The sequence below is a fragment of the Rhinolophus hipposideros genome (assembly GCF_964194185.1).
Source record: "Rhinolophus hipposideros genome assembly, chromosome: 12".
Lineage (NCBI taxonomy): Eukaryota > Metazoa > Chordata > Mammalia > Chiroptera > Rhinolophidae > Rhinolophus > Rhinolophus hipposideros.
In genome coordinates this window covers 33,573,561-33,600,202 of record NC_138058.1, presented here as the reverse complement: position 1 = coordinate 33,600,202, position 26,642 = coordinate 33,573,561, and the positions used below count along the sequence as shown (strand labels likewise).

Here is a 26,642-nt window from a genome sequence, read left to right as displayed (position 1 = left end):
AGCTGTTGAGGGGCGGGGCCGCCGCTGATAATGGCAGGCGAGCTGGAGAGTTGCAAGTCCTTGAGCGGGCTGCTGAACGGCCTGGCCCAGGAAGCTTTCCACGGGCACCCGGGCATCACCGAGGAGCTGCTGCGGAGCCAGCTCTATCCGGAGGTGCCACCCGAGGAGTTTCGTCCCTTTCTGGCGAAGATGAAGGGGATTCTTAAGGTATCGCTCCTCGCTGCAGCCTGTGCCGCAGAGCCCAGCCCCTTACCCGCCTCGCTCAGACTCGTCCCGCTTCCTCAGACCTGTGTTTCTTGGGCTCCACATTACAGTCCTTCAGAATCTGGGCGCTAGCTCCGTCGTCCCTTCTCACTTTCTTAAGGGTCACCCCTTTCTGATCAAACCCCCAGCACCCCCAGCAGTGCGGAGCGACACCCACAGGACAGGGCTCTGGGTTTTCCCCTCAAGATACTTCTCTGTTGTTGTTTAAGTAACGATTGCGAGTTGCCTCGGCGGATCTGTGCGCTCCGTACTTTTAAAAATTAAGAGCACTTAAAAGTCGTCAGTTTTCCCGCGTCGCGGAATTGGGCAGTGTTAAAATGAGCGGGGGTAAGGGGTGGATGGGCCGGATTGAACCCCTGTCAAGGATTTCACTGTATGGTTAGGAGGGCATATTTACTAGCTTGAATAAGTCAGCCTGTCCAGTAGAAATATAATGAGAGTTAAAGGTATAATTTAAAATTTTCTGGTAGCCACATTAAAAACGGGAAAAAAAGAAATAGGTGAAGTTAATTTTAATATATTTTATTTAACCCAAGATAAAGCATTATTTCTACATGTAATCAATATACAATATTAAGATATTTTATATTTTGTTCACTAAGTCTTCGAAACATGGCGTGTATTTTACACTTAAAACATATCAGTTGGGGTTAGCCACACATTTCGAATGCTCAATAATTGCTAAGTAATATGGCTAATGGCCACTGTACGGGACAACACTGGTTTAGACTGAGAACTAACTAGTCATAGGAATTAATCTAGTGCTAAAGTGTACCCTTGAAGAGAGACAGTAAAAATGTTTTTTGATTTTTGTGGCTCTCCTATGTGTTAGGAGCTGTACTAGATGTTTTACATTTGATTTAATGTATTTCTTGCAAACACCTTGTGTGGTGGACACCCACGTTAAAGATTAGGAAACAGGCTCAGTGAGTTTAAGCAGTTAGCCTAAAATCACACTTTGAGTAAAGTCAGTGTTGAAATTTCATCTGCTACATTTTTGCACTTGCTATTTGTTTCAAAACTGCTTACACTTTCAAAAAAGGCAGTTCTGTTTTTCCTTTTTTCGACTGCTTTTGCTTATAAGGATTTGAATCCAGAATAAAAAGCAATTATTTAGCAGAAAGTAAATGGGCAGTCACATGGAATTGGAAGGGGTAATATCAGCTGTGAGTCTAGAAATTCTAATTAATTTTAGTTGGTATCATAAATCACTGGTGAATGCTTTCTGTTTCTATAAAATCTTACTCTTTGGTCACAAAAGGTTTCCTAGAGAATTTGACACCGTGCTTGGGTGTTTGAGGTGTTTGGCAGGCCTTGGGGGAGGTGAGGATAAGCAATTGCATGCAGACCAAGAAGTAAGAATAGCGGGTGTTGGCGTTGACGTAGGCTCCCCAAACATTGGGGGCTATTTCTCTCCAGGTGCACCGTATTTTGATTCTTTTGTTTTATTAGGAGATAAAAATTGCAGGATATCCAGAGAAGAGCTTGTGGGGAAACTCTCCCTTATTTACTTTTAAATACATTGCTGAATAATATCCAGGTATTGCTCTCACTGCTTTCAGTCCTCTGCCTGAGGATTGAATATTTCAGTTTTCTGAGTGATTTGTGTTTGAAGAGCTGACATGGCTCTCAATACTGGGAGTAGAATAGAAGATTTTCCTGTGGTTGGCAGCAGCACAGCCTTTGCTTATTGGTCTGAGGTACCAAGGGAGAAAGCCTTTGATTGTTTGACTTAGGGCTGAAACTATAGGCTCTAGTGACATCTAATTCCAATCTTCATTTATTATAAGCAACACTGAGAGGTAAGTGTCTCTCTAATTCTTAGGGAAACTGAAAAAGCAAACATGATTTTTTTAACAAAAAGGCTTTGAACAGAGATAGAATGTCCATCTGCAATAAAAGAGAACATACACTAAAAAGTATGATTCAAGGATGCTGTAATATTTGGAAATAGAGGAAATCTGAGTAAGCTGTTGTGGACAAAGGAGAAGTATTAGTTCTTTTTGGCAGATTTCTTTGAGATGCCGTTTTTGCTGCTCTTGAAGAAAGTATAGAATATTTTAAACTGAAATGAGAGGCAGCCATATAGGGCAGCGTAGGTTAAGAAAACAGCTTACTCAGATTTCCTCTGTTTCCAAATTTTACAGCATCCTGTTAGGGCTGGAGAATGTAGAGCAGGTTCAGGAAATGGTGAGCAGTCCCATTTGACCATAGCATGGTGGGGTGGCAAGAAGGAAAATAACCTTTTATTCCCACTAACCTTTATTCCTGATCTTAAAGCAGGGTATACATTTTTTTATTTTTCAATTTTTAAAAATTGTGGTAAAATACACATAACTTAAAATTCATCATCATCATTTTGAAGTGTACAGGTTAGTGGTATTCAGTATGTTCATAGTGTGCATCCATTACCACCATCCATATCTGTAACTCTTTGTCTCACAAAACTGAAATTCTATACCCACTGAACAATAACTCTCATAACTACTCCCGACCATAGCTGCTGGCAACCACCATTCTACTTTCTGTCTCTCTGATTTTTGACTACTCTAAATATCTCTTATCAGTGGAATCATACAGCACTTATTTATTTATGTTTTGGTGACTGACTTTCACTCAGCATACTGTCTTCCAGGTTTATCCATGTTGTAGCATGTGTCAGAAATTCCTTTTAAAGGCTGAAAATATTCCATTGTATGGCTATACCACATTTTGCTTATCCATTAATCTTTCATTGAACACTTGGGTTGCTCCCATGTTTTAGCTGTTGTGCTAATAATGCTGTGAACACAGGAGTGCAGATACCTCTTTAAGACCCTGCTTTCGATTCTTTTGGGAATATAGCCACATGTGGAATTGCTGGGTCATATGGTAATTCTATTTTTTAATTTTTTGAGGAACTGCCATACTATGTTCCACAATGGCTGTACCATTTTATATTCCACAAGGGTTCTAATTTCTTCACGTCCTCCCCAACACTTGATATTTTCTGGACTTTTTTTTTTTTTAATAGTAGCCATCCTAGTGAGTATGAGGTAGGCAGAGCATATTTTTACATATAGATGAGAGCAGAGATCAAATCATCTTTTTCTTTTGTCTGTGTGGAGTCTCGTCTCAGTAATCCTGAATTCAACATGCAGGCTAGAAGAAAAGCAGTGAGGAAAATATTAAAGAAAAAATGCAGGAGTCTAAGCAAAGGGAAATGAACTGATGATAAAAAAGCAGTAACAGTACCTCAGTCGTCATTTAGTGGCTGGTCATACATTCAGTCACCTATAGAAAGTCAAGTTCTGTGAAGAAAGTGAAAATGAAGACGGGCAGCAGGGGTAGGTGGAAAGGAAGGAAGGAATGTGTAATTCTCAGCAGGGAATAGGCAGTGGATACCCATGTTTAGCAGGCCCATTATTGCCAGCTGCCTGCATTCATTCATAGGTGTGTTCAGGTTCAGCTGCTCCCTAAGCTTCAGCCTTTCCCTCTGACCTTTCACATTATGTGACCAAGTGTGTGATGTGCTGGCATTTGTACTCATCCCCGTTTTCCAATTGGAATGGAGCTCTCCTACCCCAGTTGGCTGGGACATTGACCCTCTCTAGCTTTGCCTATCAATCACAAAATGGCAAACTTTTCATCTTACAGATGAATGAAGCTGGCCACTAACATGGTCTAGTTTTATTTTTTCTCAGCTCCTCAAGAATGGTGTGTTTAGTTAGGGAGATAGCATCCTATATAAATCATTCTATATAAATACTCTGCCATTTGCATCTAATGTTTTTTGGCTCACATTTATAATTGAAACTTCTTGTAGATAATGTGTTTGCGTACTACCTATTTCTTGATGCTGTGTTAAGCGTGTGAGTATGCTCCTTAATTGATCCTTTTCCCCCAGGTTTATTGAGATATAATTGACAAATAAACCGGTGATCCTTTTAAAACCTACATCATATCTCCTTACTCTCCTGCATTCAACCATTCCATATTCATCTCTTCACATCAAAGTTAAAATAAAATCTAGTCCTTTTACCATAGCCTACAAGGCGTTATACGTTATACGTTACCTAGTTCTCTGATCTCATTTTCTCATTTCCAGCCACACTAATCTTCTTGTCTTTATTTAAGCATCTTAAGTGCTTTCTTAATCTCTTCAGGGCCTTTGCAGTTGCTCTTCTATATGCTTGTAATGCTCTTCCCCCAGACATCATAGGAATTGTTCATTTACTTCATTCCTTCTCTAAAGTGATTTCCTGTTGGGTCTTCCCTGACCTATCCAAAAAGCTTCATCTTTCCTCCCCACTCTTTTTACTCTGCTTTACTTTTCTTTGTACTTAGCACTACCTGAAATTATATACTTATTAGCTTGTTTATTTGTTGACTTTCCTATTGGAATGTAAGCATCAAGAGGACAGAACTTTGTTTTTTTTCTTCTTCTTTATCCCTAACAACTAATTCTGGCATGAGGTAGGCATTTAGTAAAAATCTGTAGAATAAGTGAATGAGTGAATAGTGCTTAAATGAGGAGATTGCCATTAAAAAGGTAATAAGCATGAGAGAAAACCTATACTACTTTTATATGGGTGGAGCTGGAACGTATAATACTCTAAACCATGTGTCAGCAAACTATGGCCCACAGACCCAATCTGGCCTGCTGCTCATTTTTATAAATAAAGCTTTATCAGAACATGGTCACACGCTTATTTATTTACATCTCTATAGCAGCTTCCACCACTGTAGTAACAGAGTTGAGTGGTTGTGACAGAGATCCTTTGGCCTCCAAAGCCTAAAATATTTACTACCTGAACCTTTATAGAAAAAAAAAAATTGCTGATATCTGCCTTAAACATCAAACTCATAATCTTTAATATTTGGAAACTATAATACATAAATTATGTTTAGAAGTTGGTTACTTGATAAAAATCCAAAAGCTGAAAGTAGGGATTATTTGCTGTTCCGTCCTTTTGTGGGATTTCATTAACTTGTTCTTTAGGCTCACGAGATCTGTGGTGAATAAAAAAATGAGCTTTAACATTTCTGTAGTACTCAGAGTGTGTTCTTAGTAAGAATGGATAAAATTTGAATTTGGAATTTTTTTCACTTTCAGAGGATATAAAATTTATATGTTAATTAATGTAATATAAAGTAATATAAAATTTAGTGTTGTTAACCTGAGAATCAAGTGAAAACTATCAACATATGAAAACTGGTTTAAACTTATATAAGAAAATAACTTATCAGTAACATAATATTAAGACTTAAAAAATACTTGTATTTTACACACCTGGTTCTGTCTCTCCTCTTAAAGCCATGAAAATTTGTAATTTGTTTGAGAATTAGATTCACTAGAACGGAAAGACCTGTAGCAATACAGTTTTTGTGTATCTTGTAATTAGGGTATATCAACTGAAGAATGCTGGGTTTAATTAAAAATTTTGTTTTGCAAACATTCAGCTTCCTGTATGCTTTCCTTTGTTAATTTTTACTATAAACATTGTTTAACTTCATTAAAGAAAGTATAGAATTTTGAGACATGTAAAAACACATAACACCATCAGCTGACATAACCAGTATTAATTTTTTTGTGCATTTACTTATTCTACAAGTATTTATTAAGCATCTTAATATATATTAAGCATCTCAATATATGCCATGCATTGCTTGGGATACAGCAGTAAACATCACAGCTATAGTTCTTGCCTTTAGAGTTCCTGGAGAATATAGACATTATGCCAGCTGTTACATGTATTTTGAAAAGGCAATTACAGAGTACTTTGTGCCAACTTGTGTAAATTATAGGCCGTTTAGAGTAGTTCCTTTCCCTAGTTGTCTATCCCAGGTTTAAGTCAAGGGTTTCTCATGAATATGGTTGAACAAAGTCATGATAACATCTTTCCTGGTTGAGGATTTGGCTGCTCTGGGACTTCATTTTAAATTTCTTGACTTGACCTTTGGGGCCAAATTGGCTGTTAAAGTATCACCTTAACAGACCAAGATGTGCATTGTGTAGTTCCATCTTCTCATTGGGGGTCTCCTCAGATCCTGAAGCATATTTTCAAGTAGCTCCTTAAGAAAGAGGTAATTATTTTCTTTTTAAGTCTTAAAATGTCTATTCTAGTCTCATGCTAATTGTTAGTTTGGCTAAGAATATATTTCTAGATTGTGAAACAATTGACTCACAGTTTTGAAGACATTGTTTCATTTAATATGATATCTTTTTTTTCTCTGGAAACTTTTAGGATTTTTTCTTTGTCCTTTATTTCCCTGAATATCCTTGATGTGTGGTTTTCTTTCATTTCATTATTTGGGCCACTCTGGACTTTTCAATCTTCAGACCCATGCATGACCTTTTTAGTTCTGGGAAAAGTTGTATTACTGCTTAGATTCTTTTCTTTCTTTCTTTTTTTTTTTAAGGAGGGCGCAGCTCACAGTGGGCCATGTGGGAATGGAATCGGCAACTTTGGTGTTATTAGCACCACGCTCTAACCCACTGCGCTAACTGGCCACCCCTTAGATTATTTTCTTAATCTCTTTTTTCTCTATTCTCTTTCTTGCACGCTGATTTTTCAAATGTTAGGCCTAAGACTGAATCCTCAAATTTTATTTTTCCTATTTTCTGTTTCTTTGTTTTTTCCCCCCTACTCTTTGATAGATTTTCTTAACATTCTCTTTTAGCCTTTTAATTGAATTTTTCACTTGATCATGTTTTAAATTTCCAAGAGTTTTCTTTTGACACAGACAGTATACTATGTTTATTTTAGTCACTGTTGTCGAAGAAGTTTTTCCTTGACTTTCTTAGTGTCCCTGGCCAGGTCTGAAAATGAAACTGACAAAGACAAATAAACAGGAGAAAAGCACACTCATTTATTTAAGTTTTATGTGACACAGGAGCCTTCATAAGGAAATGAAGCCTTGAGTGATTTACACTACACTTGATGAAGAGTGGACAGTCCTGGAGGAATAGGAGAGGTTAAGGAGTATGAGGTAATTGTACTAAACTGGGGGAAACAGCAAGGCCTTTTTGTAGGATGCTTCATGGTGAGTCTGTCTTTGGAGGTAAGGCTGCTCCTTTCCTCTGGTTATTAGGAAGGGCACATCTCAGATGAGGATTTTATGACTTGTATCAGGAAAAGGGCTGGTAGTGGTGGGGGTGGGAGTGTATATCAGAGTGACCTTCCTGCTCTGCCTTTTCCTAAATTCCTTAAGCTTAAAATATTTAATATGGCAAAGTGCCATATTTTGGGGTAGCATACCCTGAATCCCATCACCAACAGTTTCTCCTCTCTTTTTTGAAACAGCAGAGGGAGCACACAATACATAATTTTCTATATTTGGCTTTTAAAAATTTTATCCATCCTGACTTTGATTTTATATGTTATTCTTCAGTATTAGGAATTTAGTACATTTGTACTAAGCACTGGTAAAAGCTTTTTTCAGAGGCGTTTGACAAACATATTGCTAAGATGTTTCTGGGTGTGATATAAATATCTAAGAGGTTAAATCCCTTCTGTGAGGGGATACCCCACTTAATCTTTTTAATATTTCAATAGTTGAATGTTTTGTATAGTGTATATTTTTATTTGGTATATGTTATTTTAAAAGCACAATTTGATCCTAGTTTCTAAATAACCTGGAAAATTTTGTGGAAAGTTTTTAAAGTAAAATTGTGGAAAGTTTTTAGAGTAAAAGCAGAGGCTTAAAAGTACCTTTGTTAAAATCATGTTTACAAAGTGACAAGTTGACTGCCCATTAATGGTGATTTTTTTGGTCAATGAATGGTATTAATCAAAGAATGGTTATTACCAGTTTCTATTTTGGGATTTATCTTGTGGAATGTATCTAGTACCTCATTCTTGTGAAAAGGGCAGGTGTGAAAAAGCCAGAATGCTTTTTAATGTAGAGCTTTCTTGTCTTTGCACTAGAGTTTTTGCATTTATTATATGATGTAGAAAGATTTTACTGTGTAAGATACTTTTTAATCTATTATTGGTCTTTCGCTACAAATGAAGAACAATGTGTACAATAGTCTTTTTGATATTGTCAGTTTAAGAATGAACTTCACCCTTATACATTTTGGATAGCAAATATTAAGTAATAAGAAACTAACTTGAGTATTAAAAATGGATGCAAAATATCTGGTCTTAAAATGTTTAGATTAGGAGACTGAATCATGAATAGAAGAGACTGAATAGAAGAGACAGAAAACATTTGACCTAATTCTGTCATACTTTCAGGGTTCATTTGTCTTCTGTCATCATTCTTAAGTATAAGCAGCAATTCTGTTTTTCTACTTTAGGTGGCAGTAGAATATCGGCCTGCTAATACACTGATAAAATATGCTGGAAACAACATAATGTTTAAAATGTTCTTCCACTTGAATGTTCTAGTTTGGAAAACAAAGTTGGCTAGTCAGTGATAAGAATTTCTTACCCAAAAGAAGTCTAAATATTTGGCTTTGTAATTTCAATTTGGAAATACCATTTTTGGCTTTGTAAACACCATTTTTTGGCTTTGTAAACAGATTTCTTTGCTATAGTTCTCTAGTTTTATTAATTTCATTGCTAATTTTGCTAATTTCGTTGAACTCAATTTCATTGAAGTAAATTTTGCTAATTTCATTGAACATTTTCGAGAATTTATATAACTCATAAAATGCATTCCTGCTTCTCTGACGGATTGGCACTCAACTGTTTGATAAGATGTTACTTTTTAATGTCACTGAACATCACATGATCAAGCATCAATTATAGAGTACCAGCTGGAGTTTGCAGAGTATTTTAATAGGCTCAAATGATCTGTAATGATGTGTTCTCTAAGGTTTTTTTTTCTCTTAGTTTAGGGCAAAACCTATATTAATTGAAGATCTACTTTTGGTTCTCCTTTTCTCAAAGCAAGTATTCTGGGTCTGGAAATTTGACTTGGGTTGAAGGAGTTCCTAGGTAGGAAGATTTTAAAGAAAATTTCTATCTTTGATTTACCTGTCAAATATTTCTGAGCCTGTAATGTGCTATATACCTGGCTCTGTACACAAAGGTGGGTGTTTTAGTCCCTGTCTTAAAGAATCCTGCATCGTATGGTGACTACCATAAGAAAGGTATAAATGATGCATTCTGGTGGAATGGATCCTTAAACTACAGAAACACGAAAAAAAAATCAAGTGTTTTTGTTTTGTTTTGTTGTTTTTGGGTCCTAATAAAACACTCACATTTTTTGGCATTGTCTTAACTTAGAATGTAATTTTTATAAATTTTGACTTTTATTATGGTTTATCTTTAATAAAATTTTATTTCAACTAATTACTTTTTTAAAAAAAGTTATGCTAAATTTATACATATTATACTAGGTATGGGTTGTGTTTTGTGTGCTTTATATACTCTTAGGATTTTTATGTCTAGCTAGTATGGGATTGTTGTGGACATTATTCTTTGTCATGACATCTGATTGTGGAATAGCTCTCTTCCACAATTTTCTACAGACCTATTTCTAAACAAAGAAGCTACCATGTATGAAATCCTTACATTTCCATTATGTTTATTCTGAGCATATGTTACTTAAGAAATAATCAAATAATTTACAAATCACTTATCATTACTTACAACTTGTTCATTTATTCAAATGAACATCTATTGAGTACCTGCTATGTGTCAGGTCGTGCCTGGCACTGAAAACATCAATGGACCAAACAGATAATTTTCCTGCCTCCTGGACTTGACATTCAAGGAAGGCAGGGGTATCCTAACAGTAAATAAGAATATGTGCATATAGAAATATGTATTCATTTTTTACATACTTCTCCTAATAATCTTTTTTGGTCCCTTAAAATCAATGACAGACATACTTACCTGGGATAATGAATCTTAAATTGTTAGTATCTTTGGTTTTCTTACCAGAAAATAGTAGATTTTACTTACAATCAAGGTGATAAATGTTAAATATAAATTTTATATAAATTTGATGTTTAGAACAGAATCTCCTGGTATATTATTTTATTATCCAGATTTTTTTAGTATGTGATAAATTCCTTGATACAGAGCTACAAAGCAAATTAATTTTTCTATTGAGAATTCTGTCCTGAGGGTTCCACTCCTACACATATACCGGTGCATCTACTTTTCTTTAGGTTATATTTAATTACTTGTCCCTAAAGTCATTAAGTCTTTATATCATTTCTGTTTTTTCAGTTATTTCTATAGAAAGGGAATTTTACTTTTATTTTTTAAAACTTGTTATTGGATGTAACATAACATACACACAGAAAAGTATACAGATCACACATACGCAGCTTAATGAATTTTCACAAAGTGGAACATACTCATATAACCAGAACCCATATCAAGAAACCAAACCCTACCAGCACTCCAGAGCCCTCTTTATTTCACATTTATTTTAATCAAATTGAAGTTTCAGTTAATCAAAATGAATAATCTCTAGAGATCTGCTGTACAACATTGTACCTATACATTTATATACATATTCACCTCTCTTCTAGTCACAATCCCCTCCCCCACCAACTTTCCTAACTTCTAATACCATAGTGTAGTTTTTCCTGTTTGTGAACTTTATGTAAATGGAATCTTACAGTACATACTCTTTTGTGTCTGGCTTCTTTCACTCAACATTCTGTTTATGAGATTCAACATTATTGCATATTGTAGATCGTTCATTCTTATTGCTGTAGAGCAGGGATCATCAGCAAACTGACCTATAGGCTAACTCTGGCTCCTGTCTGTTTTTGTATAGCCAGTGACCTAAGAATAGTTTGTACATTTTTAAATGGATAAAAAAGATTTTTTTTGTGACCCATGAAAATTACATGAAATTCAAATTCAAGTCCGTAATAAAATACATGGTTGCGTTTGCTCTATGAGGGCAGAGTTAAGTACGAAGTTGCAACACAGACTGGATGGCTGGCAAAGCCATTAACATATTCATTGCTGGCTCTTGACAGAAAAAATTTGCCAATCCCTGCTGAGCCACACCAGTGTTTGAATGTATCACAATGTGCTTATCCATTCTACTGTTGATGGGGGATTTGAGAAATTCCCTGTTTTTTGCTTTGTTATGAAGAGAATACTACTTTTTATCCTCAAATTTAGCTATTTTCTCATTAGGTCTCTTCCACTGAGTAGAGATACACAGCAAGTTAAGTTTTCTATTGAATTCTACACTGAGGATTCCACTCCCAAACATACATCTAATTTACTTTTCTTTAGATTATATATAATTACCTGTCTCTGTAGTCATTAGGTCTTTATATCCTTTCTGGTTTTTCATGTATTTCTATAGAAAGGAAAATTTACAAGCTTGTTATTGGATGTAGCATACATACGGAAAAGTATGTAGATCACACGTGTGTGGCTTAATGAATTTTCATAAAGTGCACACACCCATGTGACCATCACCAAGATTTTTGTTCATTTCAAATTTTATTGTGGTAAGAAACCTTCACAGAATTTTAAGTATAAATATAGTATTGCTTACTACAGGTACAGTTATACAGCAGATCTCTAGAGCTTATTCATTTTGCTTAACTGAAACTTGAATTTGATAAACAAATGTGGAGTCATTCCAGAGATACTATTAATTATAATTACTTTAAAAGACCCTTTATAGACATCTGGCCAAAAATTGTATGTTACTTATGTAGGAGAAGGTTAAGCTGGGAATAGTGATCTGTTTGGAGGTAAACAATTAAGATTCAAATTCATAGAATCACCATTGACTTTCTTTGCACGATTTCTGGGTTCGCATGTAAATTCGTTCTGAGTGACTAAAGTTGTAGATCTCTTTGTTGAATAACAGTGTAATTTAATATAATCCTAATGTAATGTTCTATAATTAGACTTGGGTAATATGGAAAGCTGCAAATTACTTTCAAGATATCTAGCCTCAAGAGGTTTTACTGAATCAGATACTAGGATGTTCTTTCAGGCATTTAGAATATTAAGATTTGAAACCTGGGTTGATTAGTGGACTTAAAAATAGAAAACACCACTTTTTGTAGACTATATGTCAAGACTTTTTCATTAATAAGTTCTAAACCCCTTTCGCACTCCATCATGTTAGGCAGTCATTATTTTTCTTCTATCTAGGTGGGTAAACTAAATGATAATTGATACGGAACTGGAGTGTTTATTTTAATTAGGTAATGAAACAAATATGCAGTCTTTCATCCATTCCTATATTCGTTAAACTATGTGCAAAGTATTGTGCTAAGCATTGGGAGGAATATAAAATGAGTACGTTTGACAATTAAGTTAGCGAACTTGTTGCAACGATGTTGCTAACCTTTTTTGATATCAGAGTGATTATTCATTATGAATTTGTACCAACTGGACAAACAGTTAACCAAGTTTACTATTTGGAAGTGCTGAAAAGGCTGTGTGAAAAAGTTACACGACCTGAACTTTTCGCCAACAATTCATGGCTCTTGCACCACGACAATACACCAGCTCACAAGGCACTGTCTGTGAGGGAGTTTTTAGCCAGTAAACAAGTAACTGTATTGGAACACCCTCCCTACTCACCTGATCTGGCCCCCAGTGACTTCTTTCTTTACCCAAAGATAAAGGAAATATTGAAAGGAAGACATTTTGATGACATTCAGGACATCAAGGGTAATATGATGATAGCTCTATCATCAGAAAAAGAGTTCCAAAATTGATTTGAAGGGTGGACTAGGTGCTGGCATTGGTGCATAGCTTCCCAAGGGGAGTACTTCGAAGGTGACTGTAGGTATATTCAGCAATGAGATATGTAGCACTTTTTCTAGGATGAATTCGAGAACTTAATCGTCAGACCTTGTAAGTCACTGTATTTCACAAGGAGCCTGTAGTTTGCTGGGGTGGATGAACATGTATGTAAATGATTAGAATTGAAAACAAAATATAAAGCCTCATCAATGAGTTGTAATTCATTTAAGTTATTAGGATATAACAACATTTAAGTTGGGTCTAGAAGATAAGATTTTCACAAGTTAAATAAGGCAGGTAGAGAACTGCATTAAGACATGTAAATATGGAAATGTGGGTTGAGTTTAAGGACTGGTAGGGTCACTTTCAAACATGAGATACAAGACGATAAAGGGGACCTGATTGTCCAGAATGCTCCACTAATACACTTGGACTTTATTCTCTAGATAGCAAGGGACCAGTGAATGGTCTTGATTGGACAAGTGATATAAAATTAGATTTATATTTAGAAAGAGAACTTCTTGAATAGTCTGAAGCATGAACTATTTCAGTGTAGTTATCAAACCGTGTAGCTAGTCTGCAGTGTTTTAGGTGGATTTACTTATTTGTGAGGAGACCACGTGACCTACCCGCCCTTACGCATTATAATAAGATTAGATTGAATTCCTGATTTACTTAGTCAAAGATACAAATCTCTCTCTAAGAGGAAGCGGTCACGTAGTACAGGAGAAAGTACATACTTCAGTGTCACCTCTTTTGGCCCCCACTGTTTCTCTGCCTGCAAAACTTAATTTTTGCTGCACATCTGCCCTTTTAAAGTGACTGGCAGTATCATTACAGATTTAAAAACGTTGAAAACACCTTACTTGTGTCGATAAGGCTTCATTTTAATCATTAAGGTTGCTTAGATGGATCAAAATTGATTAGTTTGAATTTCACCACATCCTGTTGCTACTTACTCAACTCAGATTTTCAGTAAACAACAAAATGGTCACATGAGTACAGCAGCAGGAAGCAAAACAGCTGAAATGATCCACAAGATGGGAGATCGATCCTGAATTGTCAAATTGCTTTTTCCACAGTACAAAACACTAAATTTTAATTATCATAATGTATTACCTTTTACTTTTGTTTCTTATCCATTGAAGAGCAAATTCACTTAAAAAAATTAAGGGGCATAAAGCTGGAAGTCATGGGCCTGAGGAGTTAATCGTTTGGATCAGGCTCTCATTAACAAGCCAGTAGAATTGTTTTTAGTTTCTATTACGTCTTAGTCTGCTTGGGCTGCCATTACAAAATACAATTGGCTGGGAGGCTAAACAACAGAAACTTATTTCTCACAGTTCTAGAGGCTCGGAAGTCTAAGATTAAGGTGCCAGCAAGGAGGGTTTTATTTTGAGTCTTCTTGTCTTGGCTTCCCGGCAACGGTCATCTCACTGTACTGACATAACCTCTTCTTTGTGCATGCATGTGGGGAGAGAAAGGGCAAACTCTTTGGTGTTTCTTCTTACAAAGGCACTAATACCATCGTATTGGAGGTTAGGGCTTTAACATGAATTTTGGGGGGGACACAAACATTCAGTCCATAACACATTGCAAATTTTTTGCCTCCATGATGATAAATTGTTTGTACTACCACATGTTTGAAGAGGAAGTTAATCTTTATGCTTTCTGTTTAGTTTGTATATAAATTTCTTCTTAAGAAATTAATAGCCATCAGAATCTTTTAGCTGATGAGTTTCACATTTTTCAGATTCACATAGTCAAAACCTGTGTAATGCTCTTATTCTGAAGTCTACCAAATTCAAATTGTTTTTTGCAGCGGGCGCAAGCAATAAACAGAACAGGAACAGGCTGTGGCACTGGCTGTGGCACTGGCTGGTTCCTGTGTTTTGACTTTCTGAAGAAGTAGGTAACAATGTCAGCTCCTGGAACACAACTCTCTTCTGTTCCCTTTAAAAAAATAAGTGACTAAAAATTGTCTTTTGACCACGTATGTCTTCTGACCTGAAAACATGCAGTTAATTTTCTTCATAGTAACTAAGATCATTAAAACATATTACAGTTACTTTTAAAAAATATAAACGGACTTAATTGTTTTGAGTAGTTCTAAGTTCACAGCAAAATTTAGCAGAAAAGTGCAGAGTTCTTGTATACTCCCTGCTCCCACATTCGCCCAGCCTCCCCCACTTTCGACATCCTGGTCTAGAGTGGTACGTTTATTATAATAGATGAACCTTTGTCAACACATCATTATCACCCAGAGACCTTAGGTAATATTCGGGCTCACTCTTTGTGTTGTACATACTATGGGTTTTGAAAAATGTATAATGACATGTTTCCAGCATTATAGTATAATACAGAATGGTTTTACTGCGCTAAAAATCCTCTGTGTTTCATCTATTCATCTCTTGCTCCCCCTTCTCCTTGGCAACCACTGTTTTTTTTATTATCTGTATGTTTTTCCTTTTCCAGAATGTTGTATAATAAGAACCATAGAACATGTAGCCTTTTCAGATCAGCTGCTTTCATTTAATAATATGCATTTAAGGTTCCTCCATGCCTTTTTCATGGCTTGATAGCTCATTTCTTTTTAGTGCTGAATAATATTCATTGTCCGGATGTACCACAGTTTATCCATTCACCTATTGAAAGACTTCTTGGTTCCTTCCAGGTTCTGGCCATTATGAATAAAGCTGCTGTAAATATCCGTGTGCAGGTTTTTGTGTGGGCATAAGTTTTCAACTCACTTGGGTAAATACCAAAGAGCGCATTTGCTGGATTGTATGGGAAGATTATGTTTAGTTTTGTAAGAAACTGCCAAACTGTCTTCCAAAGAGGCTGTGATATTTTGCATTCCTACCAGCAATGAATGAGAGTTCATGTTGTTCCACATCCTTGGCAGCATTTGGTGTCAGTGTTCTGAGTTTTGTCCATTCTAATAGGTGCATTGCTGTTACTTTTTGATTCAGTGATTTATTTCTGAAAGTCTTAGGGATGGCTTGATTATGTGAAAGTGTTATTAATATCTTTCATGACACAGACAATGTACTTACCCAGAATAAAATCTAATTGCAAATGCCAAATAGTCTCGAGTTGTGTCTAAATTTAGTTTATATTGCTTTAGAGTATATCTATGCTGTGATTACAACTACGATCATGTCACATATGGATATAGACTAGAGCTAGAAAGGAGCTTAAAAATGATGTGTTAGCCTACCTTTTGTTTAATCAGAGTTATATTTGTGATCAAGGAAAGTTTAAATAGTTTACCTTTTAGGTTGTGTTTTAAATATTTAATATTTGAGTTGATTTTAGTTATAATCCAGGCCATTTGTGAAGTCTTTGTGACATTTGTTTTTGTTAGATACACATTTACAAAATCTTTTCTTAAACTTGGTCATTTTTTACTCTGTGTTCCATTACATTACAGAAATACAGCAACTTGAGAAAAAATGAAATGTGGGCTACCATGGATTTTAATGACTTTATATATTTAAGACATTAATGATATCTAAAATACCATACCCATGGGTCTGTAATTCAGGTTGTTCTATGATTTACAAACTTTTAAATTCCACTCTGACATGTATTCTTTTAGGTTCCTTTGAAATTTAACAAATGTTCTCCTGGATTGTGTTTTTCCTCAAACAAAGCAAGTATAAGACCTGAAAACAAATTGTATCAGCAGTGTACTAAGTCATGTAAGAGAAAAGGACCACAGATTCAGAATTTTAAAATAAAGATTTTTTTTTTTATTGTTAAGAACTGATTGCAGGAAGGAAGGAGGGGAGTGCTTACCAGTTAGAGGGTGAGGATTACCACCCCATTTCCTTATTTGTACATCAAAATTATATATTTTTTATAGGAAACCTTTGTGTGGGTGGGTGGGGGAAGGGAAGTGGATTGCTTTATCAGCAGGTGGAGGGTTCTCATGACCATCAGGTAGGAAAAAGGAGACTTGAATTTTAGGAAGAGGGCATGAAATCTCAAGATACTCAGCCTTGGAGGAGGGACAGAGATGGAGCCAGTAGCCTTATGTTAGCAAACTTCAAAAAGACTGATAGGCAGACCGATAACAGTTATCAGTTAAAGTGCCATCTTGAGTAAAACCCTGTGTTTTCTGTTTAAGGACACGATTTGTAATCTTTTTTTTTCAGACTGGTTTTCTGCTTTTGCCAAGAATTCTTACCTCAGTTTTTGGATTGACTGCTTTGCTGGCTGAACTGATGTCTCCATAAACTAATGCCGTCTGAAAAATCTTGGTCTTAAAAGCAAACCAACAAAAAGAAACTTACAGGAAGGAAAACGGCATCCCACTTGTCAACATTTTACAGAGTTTCTTTGACATTAAAAAACCCAAACTTCCTATTGTTTCTATTTTAGGATTTTGAATTTATTGTTAAACCCTTTGTCTCACAAATCCACATGACTATGGTCTTTTCTTCAGTTCTTATTAAGAGTTTTAAATAAAGATTTCTAAACAATTATCTGCCCTTACAAAGAAGATACAAAAAAGACAGTGCTCATGAAATAACCCTAAATGAGGGAAGAAAGAAAAAAAAGTTTCTTGAATGTCTACCATGTGCTGGGTATTATTGCATGCTTTCATACATTATCTCATTTAAATCTCGTCACTGTCATTTGAGATTAGTATTACTAGTGCCATTTGAAAATGGAAGAATTATTAGAGTCTCAGGGGTTTTTGATAACTCTTCTAGGATTTTGCATCTAGTATTAAGAAGGAGATCTTTCTAATCCTAAAACCTATGTACTTATTGTAGGGTATTCTTAGTCTCAATCTTTCAAATTGAGATAAAATATTTCATAATAATTAAAGAGGAAAACAAGCACAAAGTGCACATCTAACCCTGTTGTCTGTACTGTGCTTCCAAGTGCTTTATTTGAAAAATTTGAACAAACAAATGCAGGCCCGTAGTTGCACCCTGAAGTAGTTTCCTTAGATGCAGCTTTTCTGGCCATTTTGCATGTTAAGTGTTGTTACTACAGTGAAACTAAGAGGACATGTAAAACCTAAACCTTTTCCCTCCCTCATGGCTTATGCTTGTATAAAACACTTATTTCTATTCTGATTTTTTTAAAGAAGGCTTTTAGAATAATGAAGGTACCTTGCTTTTTTTTTTCCACAGAAAAGTCACACAAATATGTGTGTGCATGCACATACAGACACACACACACAAACAACTATTAAAAGATAAATTGAGACGTAGTAAACATATTAAGAGTTTAATTGAACAAAAATAGATTCTAATCTGGTAATACTGAAGAATGTAGTTAGGACTACTCCACTGAGAGGAGTAGACTTTTTTTTTTTTTTTTAAGATTTTATTGGGGAAGGGTAACAGGACTTTATTGGGGAACAGTGTGTACTTCCGGGACTTCCCTCCAAGTCAAGTTATTGTCCTTTCAATTTTAGTTGTGGAGGGCGCAGCTCAGCTCCAGATCCAGTTGCCATTTTCTAGTTGCAGGGGGCACAGCCCACCATCCCTTGCGGGAGTCGAACTGGCAACCTTGTGGTTGAGACGACACTCCAACCAACCGAGCCATCCAGGAGCTCAGCTGCAGCTCAGCTCAAGGTGCCATGTTCAATCTTAGTTGCAGGGGGCGCTGCCCACCATCCCTTGTGGGACTCCAGGAGTTGAACCGGCAACCTTGTGGTTGAGAGCCCACTGGCCCATGTGGGAATCGAACCGGCAGCCTTCGGAGTTAGGAGCATGGAGCTCCAACTGCCTGAGCCACCCGGCCGGCCCGGGAGTAGACTTTTATAGAGAAGTGGATGCAAAGCACGGAAATTATTTGATTGACTGTAACTTAAGCAATTACCTTATTTGGGAAAGCCTGATGAGCTATTTGTGATTGGTTGTCTTTAGGTTTTCATTTCTTTACCTTCAGGCATTTCAGGCATACATTTTGGTTTGTTTATGTGGGCTTCTGAGGCGTCAACACTATCTCAGTCTCAGGGCCTTCTTGTTTAATTTAAAAGTTCCTCCCTTTTGATCATATTTATACATGAGAGATTGACTAGGAATTTGGCATTAGTCCTATTCTTGGTCACCATCAAGGTTAAGTTTTTCTAGTCATGAAAGTCATAGATTACAGTGTCAGATTGTGGGAAAATTATATTTGCTATTTGTCTCATGGTTCATCCTGTGCTTGTTTCTCCAAGTGCAGTGAAGACATATTTAAGACCCTTGAGAGAACGCAGTCCACCAGGGAGACTATCCAACGATGACTATGGAGGATGATACCAAGAGACTGAAGTATGCGCCTTAGTCATGGCCCCTGAACCAAACCAGATGGTGTCAAATACATCAAAGTATGTACCAAGTGAATTGTTTGTTAATTTCTTATATTTGCTACAGTATCAGAGGTGTTGATCCAGGTAGAGCGGGAGGTAACTGCTATGGCACAGACTCTTTGTTCAGCCAGAAATTAAGCAATTTTGTTACCTAAAACCATGTTATCTGGAAAGCCTAGATAGGGACTTTTGTTGTGCAACTATGGCCTTCGTGGTAGATTCAGCAATAGTTGTCAGAGTTAAGGAACATTATCTTCCCGTGCATTAACTGAGATAAAGCAAGTAGCAAAAAGGCAAAAGGAATAAAGATTTCAGACTGGAGATGAAAATCTTGATCCATGATCTTGGAAGAGCTGTTTAAGATGTCAGCTGTGGGGGAGGAACCTCTCTGGTCTGTTTTGATTTTAGATCTCCAGCTAGTATACAGTCCCAAGAATCTGGAGGAGCCCTTTTTGATTGGGAGATGTGGACCCAAGCAAGGTTCAAGGTCCTAAAGTTTGGCTGTTATCTGGGTTGTGACTTGGTGTGGTCCTTCACTAAAAGGTTCAAGGGCAATCTTTGTTCTTAGTGATTCTAAGTCGGAAGGGTAGGAGAAAATTGGAAATACTAGTTTGGAGAGTCGTAGCCAGATGCTACAGGAAACTAGAAGAACTCAGGATCCAGTCCAGTTTACAGGTAGATAACAAAACCTCAAAGACAATGAACAGGACTAGAATTTAGTTTTCCATTGAAACAATGTTTTTTCTCTACAGTTACTCTTTATCAGAGGTAATCAAAAGTAAGACTCATTTGTTTGTAAAGTAAGTCGAGTCTCATTAAACTTGGTCTGATTATTTACATAAGTGTAGCAAGAATAATAATTGGCCATACAGGCTATTTTAAAGTCAGTTTTGCTGTAACTTTTCATAAGGAATCTCATATTAGACTTTCAAAAGACCTCCCGAGGCTAGGAAGGCAAGCCAAGGACTCGTCCTCAGGCTTTGCCTGGAATACCTGTAGATTAGAGTGAGTTTCTCTCTTCCTGAGGTCCCCCAAGAATCCTGATGTTACTAGGGATGCCACAAAATGGCCTTTCTCACTAACCTTGCAGCCCAAGCCCTCAGGCTTGGAACACTGCAAGGAAGGTACCAGATGGTTTTTCCAGGGAGCTTTGATTGGTTCCATAAGTCAATCTTAGTTCCTTAAAATTGTCTGGTCATACCTGATTTTAGGCACATCATTCTCTAAGAGGACATTCCTGTCAAAGCCTTCATAAATAGCCAATGTTTTCAATTGTGTCCTGGTATAAGGAGAACAGATTTTTCTTGAATTCATGCACATGACTATATTATAAATAAAATAAGAATACTCAATAAGTTTCTGAATTCTGGAGTGATAGGATAGGGTGGAAAAGTAAATGTTTCAGTTCTTTTTACAAAGGTATACTTTACCAAATTGTAAGTTGTAGACAGCTGACAGATGGAATAGGAGTAAGTTAAGGTTATCTGCTCAGATGGCTTAAGTTTTTTACTAATATTTGTGGAGAAGACTTTTACCATGATTTTTCCTTCACCTAGATTCCAAACACCTTTTTGCATTTCAAAGAGATGGCTCTTGATTCTTAGGGACAGGTAGAACATTTCCATCTCAAAAGCACAGAGAAAGGATGTAAGTTTTCACCAAGGAATTTTGTTTTCAATGTCTTGATCTTTCATAATATCCGCAAGCATTTTAAGATGAATAGGGGAGGTTTGGGATTGATAACAAGGATGGGTGGGTTTTGAATTGCTTTTAGAGCCTCATTTCTGTTGTAAAGACTTGATTTATAAGGCAAGGACAGTTGTTTTTAATTCCTCGAAGAATTGGATGGTAACCTGAATGATTTCATGGGGCTGACCCACTCATGCAACTACATTATCTTCAATTTGCTTCTTTAAATCAGAGAGATTTCCAACTAATATGGAAGTCAAAAGATTCCAGTGTTCATTTTATCTGACGGGACAAGGCCTGAAAGGAAAGGCCCTATCTGGCTCTAAATATCAACTTCCACTTTGGCCAACTTCTGTCCATAGACCTCATTAAGAAATTATTTCTAATATCTTATCAGGACAGGACAAATAGTAAATATTCCTGGCAGTAATTAACACTTTTTTTTAAGTTATTATTTTTTCTCTTTTAAACCAAAAACATACATACCTATCATGTGACTCAAAACGAATAAGCCTTTTTATATGAATAGCTTAACCATGGACACAAGGCATCCCCCAAAAAGGTGCATAAGATGTAGTCCTCCCAATATTCAGAACCATTCTCAAAGATAACTAAAAGAAAGACAGACAATTCCCATGAGAGCTGACAACAGGTGGTAGGATACTAGTCACAAATGGGTTGCAACCCACTTTTCTTTCTGGCTGTATTTTGGGGGCCTCCAATCCTATGCTTGAACTGCCGGCACACACAAGAATTGACAACCTGTGTGCCCAGACAGGTGGAAATCTAAGCCACGTTCTCAGTACACAAAATGAGACAAACCAGAAAGCGATAGCTGTCCCTGGGAGGAAAAGGATCGATAAATAAGGAGTACCCACAAACCAAATTCACCAGAGTCTTAACTTGGAAGAGAAAAGGACAAGGTGAAATCTTACCTTTTTCTCTTGACTAGATACTACAGATAGAGATATGGGAGAGCTGACTTTGGTAAGAATTCTCACCTTTCTCCGAGTTCTGCCCGTTTTCCCAGGATCTCAACTGTAGGTCCCAGAGTGAGGGGGGTGTCTCAATAGGTCCCATCCTAGTCATCATAAACTGTAGAGGAGGAAAAATAATTATCTCTCTACCCTGGCTGAGACCCGTTTTTCTCTAGGACACCTCATAAATGGGTAAATTTATCTAGGTTAAAAGTTTCCCATATATTATGTAATTTCATTAACAATTGTCACCCCAATAAAGTAAAAAAAAAAAAAGTTTCCCATATATGATGATGGAAAGAGAACTGACTCTGGGTGAACACACAATGTGATATATAGATAATGTACTACAAAATTGTACACCTGAAATCTATATAACTTCACTAACAATTGTCACCCCAGTAAACTTTTTAAAAAAAGTTTCCCACTGTGGCTGCTGCAATTCAAGATTATCTTTACTATGGTTAACCCATTTGTTCAGAAAAACACAGGTTTGGGTTCAATATTTTTATATATGTAGTTAGCTGGAGTCCCAGATGGAAGAATCCTAGACTCTTTGGTCTCAGAGGAACCTATTTTCTCTCTCTTCCCTTTTTCTCCTTAAAACAAAATTTTATTTACCTGACTCTTCACACTGGACCACTCCAACTCTGGACCTAGTCTGGATGAAGAAGTTCATGTTTGTTCTTTAATGTTCCTTTTAAAAAAATGAGTGTGGGCCAGCCCGGTGGCTCAGGCAATTGGAGCTCCACTCTCCTAACTCCGAAGGCTGCCCGTTCGATTCCCACATGGGCCAGTGGGCTCTCAACCACAAGGTTGCCAGTTCGATTCCTCGAGTCCCCCAAAGGGATGGTGGGCAGCGCCCCCTGCAACTAAGATTGAACACGGCACCTTGAGCTGAGCTGCAGCTGAGCTCCCAGATGGCTCAGTTGGTTGGAGAGCATCCTCTCAATAAAGTCCTGTGCCCCTTCCCCAATAAAATCTTAAAAAAAAAAAAAAATGAGTGTTATGTGGGCAATCTCTTGTTTATTTCTGATAATGTTATATATAGGTCATATTTTGAATTTTAAAAAATTTCCTCAATTTTCTATTCGTTTGAATTTCTTTTTTTGTCTGTTTATTTTGGTCTCTGTCCCTCATTTTGGAGGCTTTCCTTAGATATTTGGTGCTTCTTTGCTGTCATTTACATTTAAGAGTGACACATTAAAAGATTGATTGGAAGCCTTTTGAGTATGAGCAGGGTTTAAAGCCTACTGACCTTAGACTTCCAGGGTGATCACGTGTGTGCCCTGCAGTCAGTGTCTGTAAGTCCATTCCCTTGGTGAGGTTGTTCCCCAGAGGGGAATCTTCTAACACTCCTGCCTGGAGGTCCATCTGCCAGTGTTCTTGGAGCCTCTTGTGTAATGAAATATTTGGTTGGTCTTTGCTCTCAGTCCTTGGGAGGGAGGCTTTAAATCCTTGAAGTTTCTGAAGTGATAGGGGTATCTTTGTTATTTACAGTAGGCCCCTCAGACCACACTTAATACATAGTTTTTGCCAACAAGGTAATTCATGGTGAGTCCTTAGATAGTTTATGATAACGAGATGACTTAAGATTGGGGTTTGAAACTCCAGAAAGACCAATTGTATGATTAGAGGGTTGGGGCTTTGAGTCACATGGTATCAGCCCATCCTCCAGGGAGAAGAGAGGCTGGACGTTTAATCAATCATGCCTATGTAATGAAACCCCAATAAAGACTGGACTTTTTATCCCCGGATGAGTTTTCCTGGTGAATAATACTGTGTGTGTATTGCTATGCGTCATTATAGCAGGAGAGTGATGTTTCCCGACTGTATGGGGAGAAGACATTTGGGACCCTCGCACACCTTGCCCTCTGCATCTCTTAGTTTGGCCGGTCCTGATTTATGTTATTTTTTGCTATAATAAAACTGTGATTGTAAGTGTGGTGTGTTTCTGAGTTCTGTTACTCGTTCTGTCAAATTATTGAACCTAAGGGGATAGTAGGAATCCCTGAATTTATAGACAGTTGCTCAGAAGTACTGATGGCTTGGACACCCCTTATCCCCCCACCCCCCAGCGCTGTGGCTGGTGTCTGAAATGTGTTGTCCTCGTAAAGGATTGTGCGCTTGACCTGTGCAAGGTAGTTTGTGTCACAATTGCATTGCAAAATCGATGGGGGAGAGGGATTGGACACCCGCATCATTCAGTATGTAGAATTACACTTCATCTCCCAGTTTTCAGAATGAGTCCCTTGTCCTGAGCTGTGCCTAGAGTCCTTGAGTCCAGAGCCCTCTGGTTCACCCCCTAGAGTGGAAACCCACACTCTTCCACCTGGGGCATTGATGGGGTGATAGCTGGGTTCAGTAAGCAGATTTTCAACCAGTTCTCCAATTTCCAATTCCACTTTCACTCAGAAATACCTACTGCTTCCCATTCCTTTGGCTCTCTGGAGTTCTGCAGTCTAATTGCTTTCTTCTTAGCTATACCAGAGAAATCCTTCTACCCAGAACTCCTAATACTCCTTTCTTAACATTTTCTATTCTTTCTCCTATCTTCTTTCTTATATTTTTTCATTCTTATGTTTGTGATAAAGAATTGAGTAGTTTTTCTGTACCCATTATTACCTGAATTTTATGTTTTCAGGTAGTTGACTTTAGAGTGAGATCTAAATAAATGTTCTGTTAATAGTCAGAACAGCAGATGGCTAGGTGTATTCATTTTGCTTCATTTTGCTATAGATGACTGTAATTAAAACTTCTGAAATTATTGTGGTCATGTTTTTATTAATGTGGAAGCATAAACATGGAAATAAAATTTCATGTAAAAATGTTCTGAAATATTTTTTCTTTAATTTCTGTAGTTTCAAGCTGACAATATCGACAAGTTAAGTCTCTTTTTTAATGGAGATTATTTGGATTAGCATTATGATTTGTGTACTAGACTTGGCTACCAAGTGGAACTGTTTCAGAAACCAGAGCTGAAAGTACTTCAGCACAGAAAGCCGTAGATATGATCTGTCTACGGTTATGATCAGTCTAGGCCTCTCACGAGGCTGTATCTGGTGTTGAGGTTTCTTGACAGTAAATATTTGGTGATCAGTTGACCAACTCTGACTAAAGTGTATGAAATCTTTTCCACCCCCAATTTGTTTGTTTGTTTGTTTTTCAATTGGGGACTATTGGGGAACAGTACGTTTTTCCAGGACCCATCAACTCCATGTCAAGTCCGTCATTTTCAATCTAGTTGTGGAGGGCACAGCTCACACTGGTCCATGGGGGGATGGCACAGGCAACCTTGTTGTTAAGAGCATCGCGCTCTAAACAGCTGAGCTAACTGGCTGCCCCTGCAAAAACTTCTTAGTTTGATGTAGTCCCATTTGTTTACTTTTTATTTTGTTTCCTTTACCCAAGGCGACATATTAGAAAAAAATTACTAAATTTTTGTTAGTAATCAGAGAGCAAATCAGAGAGTTTACTGCCCATGTTTTCTAATAGGAATTTTATGATTTTGGGTCTTACATTTAAGTCTTTAATCCATTTTGAGTTTATTCTTGTATGTGGTGTACGAAGGTGGTCCAGTTTCATTTTGGTGTGTGTGTGTATATCTGTCCAGTTTTCCCAACATAGTTTATTGAATGTCTTTACCCCAGTGTATAGTCTTGCCTTCTTTGTCATAAATTAATTGACCATATAGGGATGGGATTGTTTCTGGATTCTCCGTTCTGTTCCATTCATCTATGTGTCTGTTTTTATGTAGTACCATGTTGTTTTGATTACTATAGCCTTGTAGTATAGTTTGGTATCAGGTATCATGATACCTCCAACTTTGTTCTTCATTCTCAAGATTGCTGTAGCTATTCAGATTGTATTGTGGTTCCATATAAATTTTAGGATTATTTATTTTAGTTCTGTGAAAAATGCCATTGATATTTTGATAGGGATTGCATTGAATCAATAGAGCTTTAGGTAGTATGGACATTTTAACAATGTTAATTCTTCCTATCTGTGACCATTATATGCTTCCATTTATTTGTATCATCTTTTATTTCTTTCTTCAATGTTTTATAATTTTCCTAGTACAGGTCTTTTACCTCCTCTGTTAAATTTATTCATAGGTGTTTTTCTGTTTTTTTTTATGTAGTTGTAAATAGGATTGCATTCTTGATTTCTCTTTCTATTTATTTATTTATTTATTTATTTATTTATTTATTTATTTATGTGCTGCTTTATTGCTGTAAGGATACACTGAAACATCAGATGATAATAGCTAATGACAAAATGTAGAAATGAGGCATCAGCTTCTGTAACCACGGCTATGAGAATGTTAATATGTATTGTCTTTACATGTTCACTTTTGATATCGTCTCATTCTACTATGTAATATAACAATGTAGATAGAATACAGTAAGTAGGTGATCCTGCATCTCAGCTAAACACTACATGGAATTGATTTCTCTTTCTGATAGTTTGTTTTGGTGTATAAAATGCAACTGATTTCTGAGTATTAATTTTGTGTCTCGCAATTTACTGAATTTATCAGTTTTAATAGTTTTTTGGTAGAATCTTTAGGGTTCTCTCTATGCAGTATCATGTCATCTGTTAAAGTATATGAACTTTTGTATATGACCAAGAAACATTAAAAAGCCAAGTGCATCTGAGTTAGGGATAGACATTAAAAATCTGCCAGAGTAGTTACTAAACATGCAAGAATGG

The 26,642-nt window shown here is 36.7% G+C and overlaps 1 protein-coding gene across 9 annotated transcripts in view; it reads left to right on the top strand.

Annotated features, from left to right (window-relative positions):
- COMMD1 (copper metabolism domain containing 1) overlaps positions 1–26,642 on the top strand; it is a 113,774-nt gene continuing 87,132 nt past the window's right edge. For 3 of the 9 annotated variants that reach the window (XM_081069132.1, XM_081069133.1, XM_081069136.1), the window contains exon 1: positions 27–207. In XM_081069132.1, coding sequence (XP_080925258.1) covers positions 31–207 — 177 coding nt within the window. In that variant the 5' untranslated portion in view covers positions 27–30. Of the gene's footprint in view, positions 208–19,131; positions 19,282–26,642 lie in introns of all 9 variants that reach the window. The other 6 variants (XM_081069135.1, XM_081069134.1, XM_081069139.1 and 3 more) reach the window with 5 other exon arrangements.